The 11783-nt window shown below is 51.9% G+C and overlaps 1 protein-coding gene across 1 annotated transcript in view; it reads left to right on the top strand.

Moving 5' to 3' along the window:
- Positions 1-393: 393 nt before the first annotated feature.
- ADSL (adenylosuccinate lyase) overlaps positions 394-11783 on the top strand; it is a 158780-nt gene continuing 147390 nt past the window's right edge. Inside the window, exon 1 of the mRNA XM_075321777.1 lies at positions 394-659. Coding sequence (XP_075177892.1) covers positions 450-659 — 210 coding nt within the window. The 5' untranslated portion in view covers positions 394-449. The remainder of the gene's footprint in view (positions 660-11783) is intronic.

The following is an 11783-nucleotide window of genomic DNA, read 5'->3' as shown; positions in this document are numbered from 1 at the left end:
GCCTCACTATCTGCCCCATTATGTGAATCACTATTTGACCCATGAGCCCTCACAGCTCAACGGAAAATGGGGACATAAACCATTTAAAAAAAAAAAAATTACTACGTTTTGGTTCCATATTGAAATTCCCCCATCCCCCCCAAAAAATGAATGGGTTCGTCCAAAACTACAAAAGTCAAGGGGAAATTACAAAACAGGTAGGGCTCTTGAGAGAAAAGTAAAAAAGGTAAGATGAAGAAAAATAAAAGTCTTTGTGTTACAACTGCACTGCACCGAGGAGTGATAGAGGAGGGGTTACTATGGTGACCAGAAAGCCAGCGCTCTTACTCGCCGCTTCTAAGATGGAGGAGTCATGTGACTGCCCGTGGCAGATAGCGGCGGCCATGTTGGAGGTGGCACGCTCAGTGCGCGTAGTGTGTACAGGCTCTGCAGAACAGTTCACACCAGAGATGGATGCAAGCAGTGGTTTGAGCGGCGATTCAGCAACGAGAGTGACGGGCAGCGCCTCTCCGCTAGCCCAAGGGCCGGAAGAAGTGCTGCGGTACCGCTCCCCCCTGGTGTCCAGATATGCCAGCCGCGAAATGGCCTTCAACTTCAGTGACAGCAAGAAATTCCAGACGTGGCGGCGGCTGTGGCTGTACCTGGCGCAGGCCCAGCGGGTAACTACGCGCAGCACGTGCATGTGTCGCGCGGCTTGTAGACTCCCTGGAGCGACATAGAATGTCGCACAACTTTACATAACCGCTCCGCTCTCCTCCATGTGCGCAGCGACTATACATGTTGCAGCAGTGCAACTTGTCCCTGGAAGGGAGGGTTATTACCCCCTCCCCTAACGCCGCTCCACTCATTCCCTATAGTGTAGGATTGGGGGTCTGAGCCTCCACCCTGATCACTGCTCCATTAGTTCCCTATGGTGTAGAATTGGGGTCCGGCCCCCACCCTGACTGCCGATCCATGTTTTCCCTATGTTGTAGAATTGGGGTCTGAAGCCCCCACCCTGACTGCCGCTCCATTAGTTTCGTATGGTGTACAATTGGGGGTCTGATCCCCCATCCTGACTCTCCTGATGCTCCATTTATCCCCTATGGTATAGAATTGGGGGTCCGAGCCCCCACCCCTACCGCCGATTCATTTTATTTCCCTATATTGTAGAATTGGGGGTCTGAGCACCCACCCTGACTGCCTCGCCATGCATTCCCTATGATGTACAATTGAATGAATAGTGCAGTGGTCAGGGTGGGAGCTCGGACCTCCCACCCTGACCGCTGCACTATTCGTTCACTATCGTGTAGAATTGGTGGTCCGAGACCCCTTCCCTACCGCTGCTCCATGCGTTTTTTTTTATGGTGTAGAATTGGGGGTCTGAGCTCCCACCCTGACCACTGCTCCATTTATTCCCTATGGTGTGGAATTGGGGGTCCGAGCCTCCACACTGACCACTGCTCCATTAGTTCCCTATGGTGTACAATTGGGGGTCTGAGCCCCCACACAGACCACTGCTCCATTAGTTCCCTATGGTGTAGAATTGGGGGTCTGAGCCCCCACACTGACCACTGCTCCATTAGTTCCCTATGGTGTAGAATTGGGGGTCTGAGCCCCCACACTGACCACTGCTCCATTAGTTCCCTATGGTGTACAATTGGGGGTCTGAGCCCCCACACTGACCACTGCTCCATTAGTTCCCTATGGTGTACAATTGGGGGTCTGAGCCCCCACACTGACCACTGCTCCATTAGTTCCCTATGGTGTAGAATTGGGGGTCTGAGCCCCCACACTGACCACTGCTCCATTAGTTCCGTATGGTGTAGAATTGGGGGTCTGAGCCCCCATCCTGTCCGCCGCTCCATGCGTTCCCTACGGGGCGGCATTTGACATTTTTCAGCTTTGTAGAGAATTAATGGAGCGGCGGTCAGTCACTGGGTCCCAGCAGTCGGACCCCACCGATCCGTAAGGTATCACCTATTTTAACAATAGCCGGTAACTTCTCCGGACAGACCCTTTAGGGTGTGGTGACCTGTCTACTGCTCCATCTCTGGTGGTCCTTGAGATCACTGGAAGCCAAAGTGTCAACGGGGATGTCTGGGACTAATTAATTTTTTTACCATGAGCCAAAGAACTAACAGGCAGTTGCTAATTACCTGCCGATGCCGATCTCCCCTGGCGATACTGCAGCTTCCGCTGACATCACATTGACAGAGCCGCTCCTTCTCTTCTGCTCCGCGCTGTCATCAGGGCATCACTGCCTACATAATGCTGATTGACATCCAGCTCCCCGCTGCCTAACTGGAGGGAGCCGGCTGACAATCTGCATGATGTCGGCTGTCACGGCCCATCAACAGAGCAGAGTGTAAGAGAAGGAGCCGCCCTGCTGTCTGGCCGAAGCCACTAGTAACAATAGCAACCAATACTGGATCAAAGACATACTAAAATTACCAAACAGGTAATATACTATACTGGAGTCCCAAAATACTACTATAGATCTATAAATGACTCCGCAAGAGGAGTCTGTGAATGAATAACTATCAAAGAACCATATTCATGAGCTGAAATTTTATTAGTTACAATTCTATACATAAAAATTAGAAGGGAAAAAAATGAAATAAAAAAAAAAAACTAAAAAAAATAAGGAAAAGGCAGTGTGGTCACTAGTGTATCACACCACAGCAAAGAAATTAACAAATAAACAATAAATACAATCAATCAGAATAGAAGGGGGGGGGGGGGGTTACAGCGCCTGTACATACATTTTATAGTGCTCTGATCCTTTGTGGCTTCCGAAGCTGGGAAGAAATTAACTTTATTCCTCCCAGCAGCCTCGTCATATAGACACGGCTTCAGTCACCCATCTATACACAGTGCGTGGTGGCTGTAACCTCACACAGATACCGACTGAAAGCCGGCTCTGCCCTGACGGTATGGTTGGATTAGCCGCTTAAAATTTCTATGGACTACACTTTGAAAATTCAGTGCAGATTTTATGAATAACATTTTAAACTGAAATCTAGAGGATTACTCCATATAATAATAATATTTATTCATTTATATAGCGCTATTAATTCCACAGCGCTTTACATACATTGGCAACACTGTCCCCATTGGGGCTCTCAATCTAGGTTCCCTAGGAGTATGTTTTTGGAATATATATATATATATATATAAGTCTGCATGTTACACTTTTATCTGAAAAAAAAAAAGCAACTACAAATGTATCAGGCCAGAGGTTTAACCCTTCAGATTTAGGTAAAATTTGCACCAAAAAGGTTAGTTTCAACAATAGAAATTGACATGCTGCTGATTGTGAAGACGGGGTCCCTCTGGTCAGACAAGAGGGGCGGGGGGGGGGTGGCCCTCTGGTCAGACAAGAGGGGCGGGGGGGTGGCCCTCTGGTCAGACAAGAGGGGCGGGGGGGTGGCCCTCTGGTCAGACAAGAGGGACGGGGGGGGTGGCCCTCTGGTCAGACAAGAGGGACGGGGGGGTGGCCCTCTGGTCAGACGAGAGGGACGGGGGGGTGGCCCTCTGGTCAGACGAGAGGGACGGGGGGGGTGGCCCTCTGGTCAGACGAGAGGGACGGGGGGGGTGGCCCTCTGGTCAGAAGAGAGGGACGGGGGGGGGTGGCCCTCTGGTCAGACGAGAGGGACGGGGGGGGTGGCCCTCTGGTCAGACGAGAGGGACGGGGGGGGGTGGCCCTCTGGTCAGACGAGAGGGACGGGGGGGGTGGCCCTCTGGTCAGACGAGAGGGACGGGGGGGTGGCCCTCTGGTCAGACAAGAGGGACGGGGGGGGTGGCCCTCTGGTCAGACAAGGCCACAGTGTATGATGGTGGGCCAACGGCTATCTATGTATGACCAGTTAGGGACTTGCACCGATTGCCTTTCCTTTCCCGAATGTTGAGTGCACTCCATTACCCATCGGTTTAGAGACACCTGTGATGTGACCTTTTTCTAGAAGTATATGTCACAATATCTAGAATGCCTCTTTTATTTCAGTGCGTTCATCCTCAGAGTTGGGCTTTGCTATGGCTGCCCCGATATCAGATCGGCCCATGTCGTAGTTTATCTACTGGGTCAGTGAACCCCGTGCGAGGTTACCCTGAAGCTGCTGCTCGTCCTTTGTAGTGTGAGCGCTCTGAACATTACGATCCCTCTTATTTTTAGTCCTGCTGGAGGAGGCATTCGCCGGAGACTATCTTTAGTCTCAAGGATTTTCTTTATTCTTTGCAGTGTAACCGTTACATAGAACAAGCCCCCGTGCAGTGTTTCCTGCGTCCTCTGTGTCTGGTGGGTTTTCATGTAGACGCTTGTTCTATCAGCGATGGTATATGGAGGAGCGCTCAGCAATTTACTGAAAAGACTATTTTTAAGTCTGTCGTGTCATGCGGCTGAAAGCCTAATTTCCTCCTCTCCTAGGACACATAATTGCTTGTTTCCTATGTATTGACTTGCCACCCCCTTTCTTTTATTGCTGCTTTCATTTAAAGGGAATCTGTCGTTCGGATCAACCCTCCTAAGCCGCCTATATGGGCATGTCATGGTCATGGGAAGCTGAATAAAATGATGCCTTGCTATCTGTGATTCCATGTCTTATAAGAAAAATGTGGATTTTTCTGAAATATGTAAATGAGCTGTTAAGATCTATGGGTGGCCACAGCTGGAGTGGTGCTTTAATTGAAAGGTGTTAATGACTGAGTGTCTGCTCTCCTGATCTACATGTCTCACACTGGTAACTCCGCCTTTCATGTAAAATAATCTCTGGAAACAACAGATTCTGCTGGAGATCTATGTCCGGCCCATAGATCTTAACAGCTCATTTGCATATTAGGAGAAACGTGTATTTGTCTGGAATAAGACATGGGATCGCAGATATCAAGGTATCATTGCATTCAGTATCCTACCATGTTTTTCCAAAAATAAGACATTGTCTTGCTTTCTTGGGGGGCAAAAAAAAAATAATAGGGCTTATTTTTGGAGGAGGTCTTATTCTTGGAGAAACACAGTTGGGGGTAAGTTTACCCCCCAAAAAAGCAGACCCCCCCCTTCCCAGGAGACTCATACTCATCAGACCCGGACGTCTGCGTGGTTCCCAGATCCTCCTGTGATTTCCGGTCGGTGCTGCATGGCGTCCTACCCTGCTGCTAGCTGACATACTGACACACACAGCAGATCGCGGGCCCACACAGCAGATCGCGCACGCACACCTCACATCCAGCGCTTACGGCCGCAGGGAATGATTAGAGCAAGTCACGTGTCCGGCCGCAGGTCCTGTTTGTTGCGCTCCACTGCACTGCCTCTCAGGATTCTGCCGTCGAGAAGAGATCGGTGTCACTGGATGTGGTGAGTGTGTATGCGATCCGATGTTTGCGTGGGATCCGATGTTTGTGTGTGCGATTGATTGTGTATGCGATCTGATTGTGTGTGTGTGTGTGAGAGCTGATGTGTGCGGGTGTGTGATCACTGCAGGTCCTGCCGCTCAGCGTCTGGTGCGTGTAATTGCCGGGTGCCGCTGTCTATAATGAAGTGTCCCGCAGTATCTGTAACCTTTTTAGCTACATGGACACTTCATTATTGATCCGCGACTAGGGCTTATTTTTGGGGGAGGGCTTATATTTAAGCCTTGCTCCAAAAATGCTGAAAATCCCTGCTAGGGATTATTTTTTTGGGGGAGGGCTTATTTTTGGAAACACACAGTATGACTTACATTCCCATCTATAAGACTGATTACTGACAGAATCCCTTTAAGGGCTCAGCCACACTGCCATGTGAGTCGGCTGAGAATGGCATTGCAATGCTCGGACTGGCCGGTGGCTCTCCTGATCCAAGCATATCAGTGTATGTTTCTGTGCTGCGGTCACTCTTAAGCTGGGTTTACACACTGCAACATCGCAAAGGACATCGCTGTAACGTCACCGGTTTTGTGACGTTATAGCGACCTCCCCAAGTCTCTGTTGAGTCTCTGGTGAGTTGTCAAACAGGCAGATCTGGCCAACGACGCAACAGCGATCCGGACCTGCAGAGCGACCTAGCTGGTTGTTGGGGACGTGTCAAAGCTGCTATTTGAAAGGGAAGTCGATGTAAAGTCCCCTTTACACACTGAAACTTTCTAGCGATGCATGCTGCACAGCGGGAAACAAAGGACCTAGGAATGGTCCTGAACGATTTGTAGCGATCACAACTTCACAGCAGGGGCCAAGTCGCTGATGTGTTTCACACACTGCAATGTCGCTGGGGAGGTCGCTGTAACGTCACAAAACCGGTGACGTTACAGCGATGTCGTTTGCGATGTTGCAGTGTGTAAAGCCACCTTTAGGTCAGGAGAGCCGCCGGCTCGTCCGGGCACTGCGATGCTTGGCCAACTCATATGACTACCTGTAATTTTTCGCTCATTAAAATTTCTGGAACACTTTTTCCACTCCACGTTGAGTTGTTCCTCTGTTATTCTTCTTGGAATATGTCTAAATTGACAACTACCATTCTCCTTGCTAATAGGACATAAAAACATAGTCAACTGTTGAAAGAGTTGCTAATTACTAGGCAACCCCTAACTAATGGGCCCATGGAGGTGAACTAAAATGGATACTTGGTCTGCTGGGAACAACAACCGGTGGAGGCATCATTAGAGTGCTGCAACCAGTCAGTGACTACTGATCAGCTGCAGGTTTCACATTTTGGCTTCGATATGGAAGGTTCTTTTGATCTTTCAATTCATCCAACGCCTTTATTGCCTATGGCCTAAGTTGCTGATCACTGGGGTCCGGACTGTTGGGGCCTTTTTCCATCCTAAGAATGGAGTGCTTGCGTCCCGCGTTTGAGTGGGGTCTTGGTCACTCCTGTACCGTTCATAGTCATAGAGATGACCAAGTGCTGTGATCCGCCATCCATGTATGTCCCAGAAATGAAGAGTGCAGCCCATCCATGACCTTCACCCCACTCACATGGGGGGACCCCAAAGTCAGGTTCTCTAGAGAGTTTTGGGTCACAACAGTTGGGCCACCAGCGATGAATAAGTATTCATGATTGGTCCAAAGTCCCACCAGTCAGATCCTTGTGTACATGGGCGGTGGAGCGATTCCTGCCCTTGTGCAGCCATCATCAGGACACCATTTATATTCCAAATAGCTTCTGAAAGATAAAAACTGGATTCTGATTGGCTGTTATCAGAGACTCCGCTTATTGCATTTATTGTTTTTGCAGTTGTATATTATTGAAATAGTTGCGTATCTGGGGATTACTGTTATTCTTTTGTAATAGTCGACTCTCAAACTGTTCAGTTCTTCTGTGAGGCATCAACATGATTACAGCTGCTGCCTATAGAAGTCTATGGAGACAGTGGAGGAAGTCAGAAGCATGAGGGCACAAGTAGACTAGAGCCCGCAGAGGAAGAAAGCGCTATAAAATGCAGGATACACATTGGCCAGAAAATGGTGTTCTCCCAATTGACAACTGTCACGAACCACCGGGGGGGTCACTCAGAAATCCCCCGCGCTGGCTACCAGTACGTCACAATCGGGGGGTAACAAGTGGGGGTCGCCCCTCCTTTATACCTCCCGACCGACAGACAGAGCACGTGACGCGCTCTCTAGCGCCCCTCCTATAGTCAGGCCAATTATGGAATTGCCCGACAATAAGCAAGGAGGCCGCTATACTACTTATGCCGATTATTGAAGGGTCCCCGGTGAGAGTAGGGTATATATTCCCCCGACCTCCGCGGGCGGAATATATAAAACCTCCCCGAATCTCACTGGCCTCCCCACAATAATCCTTGGCACAACTCGCTGCCACCAACCGCTTCACGGTAACTATTAGCCGAACACACAGACGTGGGATTCAAGATCGAGATAACAGAACAGCCCAAGATTAATTATATAATTTAATCAGCCTAAAGCACACTAGAAACTACAATATATACAATAGGGAATCTACAGAATATACATATGTCAGAGTACAGTTACAGATAAAGCATGGTTTACAAACAGGCATACACAGTTCCAGCAGTTACCTTGTGCGTCTGGCCACAGGGGGGCGCTGTAGACCAGGTTTCCAGGATCTTTCCCACAGATGTTTCCTACACGTGACCCCCGGCGAAAGAACACTGGAAAATGGCCGAAGTAGGGTTATCAACCTGGGCAAATCCAGGTCCCCTCCTACCTTAGTGACCTCAGAGGGAGCACTGCTCCACCCCTGGCTGGAGTTATGGACAATATCCACAACATGGAATATGGGCCATAACTTTGCCTGGGAGCGTCGTAGGCGGACGCCAACGCTCTCATTGTGACAGTTATGAATTTTGCTACAGAACGAGAGGACTCATGACTTGTCTACTAGTTCCCCATTGGCTGATATCACGCCTGGGGTACTTCCCAAGGTCCTACTCCCATAAAAAAGGTGTGCCAGCATCGTCCGCATGCAGAGACACCATTTTTATGGTTGCCATATTTATCGGAAATATGGCTTGCGAGATATGAACCATATTTTACTGGAGTCGTTCTGTCTGGATACTTCCAAGCTTGCTAATTAGATAGCAGCCCCTACCACAGGGTCACGGCAGGGAGTCATCCTGTGTCCATTGTTCCCACATCATCTAATCTCCATATCACAGGAGATGGCCATGGAGGTGTAAGTGGAACACAGACCAGTTCCTTTGACACCTATCTGCTAAACAAACCGTTTATCCCTGTGGTAAATTTTCTGATTGAAGGAGTTGTGTGAAGGAAAGGGGGGGTGACACCAGGAGAGGGCTTCCTGACATAACTTGAATATCATGATTTATCGTCATATCTCCGGATTTACCTCACACCTCCCCCCTTTTGAGGGCGCTAGGGGGCAGCACACTCCGGTGTTCCCCCGTGCGCCCGTCCGCTACCTCTCCTTGTCGGGACAGCCCGTCTGCGTTACCGTGGTCACGGCCCCTTTTGTGTCGAATGGTGAAGTTGTATTGCTGGAGCGCCAGGCTCCATCGCAACAACCTGCCATTCGTCCCGGAGACAGTGTGTAACCAGCTGAGGGGATTGTGGTCCGTCTCCACGATGAAGTGGCGCCCGTATAGATAGGGTTGCAGACGCTGCAGGGCCCACACTATGGCCAGGCACTCCTTTTCCATCGTGGAATAGGCCACTTCCCTTGGTAACAGCTTCCTGCTCAGATACAAGACTGGGTGCTCTTGGCTCGCAGAGTCCACCTGGCTGAGCACCGCACCGAGGCCGAAGTCACTGGCGTCGGTCTGTACTACAAACGGCCGCGTGAAGTCGGCTGCCTGTAGCACGGGCGGGCTGGACAGGGCGTCCTTTAGAGCCCGGAAGGCTGTCTCGCAGTCCATTGTCCAATCGACTGCAGAGGGCAGCTTCTTCTTGGTGAGGTCCGTCAAGGGGTTTGCCAGGCTACTATAGCATGGAACAAACCTCCTATAGTACCCAGCGGTCCCCAAGAAGGACATCACCTGCTTCTTGGTCCTGGGGGTGGGCCAGGATGCGATGGCCTCCACTTTCTCAGGCTCGGGCTTCAGTGTTCTCCCGCCTACCCGGTGACCGAGGTACTGGACCTCGCTCATGGCCAGCTGACACTTTCCCGGCTTGATGGTCAAACCTGCCTGGTGGATCCGCCTGAGCACCTGTGCTAGATGCTCTAGGTGGTCCTCCCAGGTGGGACTGAAGACGGCAATGTCATCCAGGTACGCGGCCGCGTACCCTTCAAGTCCCTTGAGCAGGGTGTTGACCATCCGCTGGAAAGTGGCAGGGGCATTCCTCATCCCGAATGGCATCACCGTGGACTCGTACAGTCCAAATGGGGTAATAAAGGCAGAGCGTTCCCTGGCCTTGCGAGTCAGGGGGATCTGCCAATATCCCCGGCTCAGGTCCATGATGGTCAGGTACTGAGCCCCGGCCAACTGATCGAGCAGGTCATCGATGCGTGGCATTGGGTACGCATCGGCGACCGTGACAGCATTGAGCCCCCTGTAGTCCACGCAGAACCGAGTGGTTCGGTCCTTCTTAGGGACGAGGACTACAGGCGAGGCCCAAGCGCTTTTGGATGCCTGGATCACCCCCAGCTTCAGCATCTTGTCAATCTCCTGGCGCATGTGTTGCTGCACCTCCAGGGAGACCCGATATGCTGAACGCCGGATCGGGGGATGATCCCCAGTGTCCACGTGATGGACAGCCAAGTCAGTCCTTCCGGGCTGGTTGGTAAACAACCCCCGGAAGGGGTGTAGGGTGGCCCACAGCTGGGACCGTTGGTCCTCCAAGAGCTGGTGGCCAACCTCCACATCCTCAATGGATCCGCCTGCCCTAACCTGGGCTAGCATATCCAAGAGGGTTTCCGCTTCTCCCTCCTCGGGCAGGTTGCACACAGGGAGTGCACATGCCTCCCGCTCATGATGTGCCTTCATCATGTTCACATGGAAGGGTTTCCGCCTTCCACGGGCAGGGTCCAGGGTGACCAGGTACGTTACAGGGTTGAGCTGCTGGTACACGAGGTATGGGCCTTCCCAGGCTGCCTGAAGCTTGTCCTGTGGTATGGGGACCAGTACCCACACCTTTTGACCCACTTGGTAGGTCCTCTCACAAGCGTTCTGGTCGTACCAACGCTTCTGATCGGCCTGGGCTTGAGCCATATTGTCGTGTACCAGTTGCGTCAAGGCCTGCATTTTGTCCCGGAAGCGCATGACATACTCGATAACCGACACTCCAGGGGTGGCCAAATCCCCTTCCCAAGCCTCTTTCACCAGAGCCAGGGGGCCCCGCACACGTCGCCCGTACAGGAGCTCAAACGGTGAGAATCCTGTTGAGGCCTGTGGAACCTCCCGGTAAGCAAATAACAGGTGTGGGAGATACCGCTCCCAGTCACGCCCATGGGAGTCGACCAACATCTTAAGCATCTGCTTTAAGGTGCCATTGAACCGCTCGCACAGGCCATTAGTCTGTGGATGGTACGGGCTGGCCACCAGATGTCGCACCTGGACTTGCTTACAGAGGGCCTCCATCAGCTGGGACATGAATTGGGTCCCCCGGTCAGTGAGCATTTCCTGGGGAAAACCCACTCGGGAGAAAATCTCCAGCAATGCGGTGGCCACCTTGTCAGCCCGAATGGACGACAAGGCCACTGCTTCTGGGTACCGGGTGGCATAGTCCACTACCGTCAGTATGAAGCGTTTCCCGGAGCTGCTGGGGATGGCCAGCGGGCCGACCAGATCCACAGCCACCCTCCTGAAAGGCTCATCGATGATGGGCAGAGATACCAGTGGGGCTTTGGGGTGTGGCCCCGCCTTCCCCACTCTCTGACAGGTTTCACACGAACGGCAGTAGGCAGCCACATCGGCCCCCATTTTTGGCCAGTAGAAATGCTGGTTTAACCTGGCCTTGGTCTTAGCGATCCCTAGGTGTCCGGCCATCGGAATCTCATGTGCGATCCGCAACAACTCCGTCCGGAACGGATAGGGTACCACCAACTGTCGGTCCCTGGGCCACGCCTCCGGTGAACCCTGCTGGACCGTGACCCGGTACAGCCGTCCTTGGTCCCAGACCACTCGCTCCGGGTCCGAGTCCGAGGGAGGCTGTGCCGCCTGCTCCTTTAGAGCTTTCAGGCTGTCGTCAGCTTCTAACGCTGCCTGAAACCCCTGACTAGATGTGGCCAGAATCGACGAGACTGTCACATCTTCGGTCAGTACCCCGGGACCTGTGTCCTGGCCTCCACCTGACTCGGCTGCCACTTGGTCAGAAGGGGAAGAGCTATCGGACCTCCGGGAGGCCCCTTGGCTTCCAGCACTCCCCACTGCGGGTGACAGCGGCCACAGCCG

Source organism: Anomaloglossus baeobatrachus, chromosome 8 (assembly GCF_048569485.1).
Source record: "Anomaloglossus baeobatrachus isolate aAnoBae1 chromosome 8, aAnoBae1.hap1, whole genome shotgun sequence".
In the NCBI taxonomy this organism is placed as follows: Eukaryota; Metazoa; Chordata; class Amphibia; order Anura; family Aromobatidae; genus Anomaloglossus; species Anomaloglossus baeobatrachus.
The sequence above is the reverse complement of the archived record's forward strand: the minus strand, read 5'-3'. Positions and strand labels throughout refer to the sequence as shown.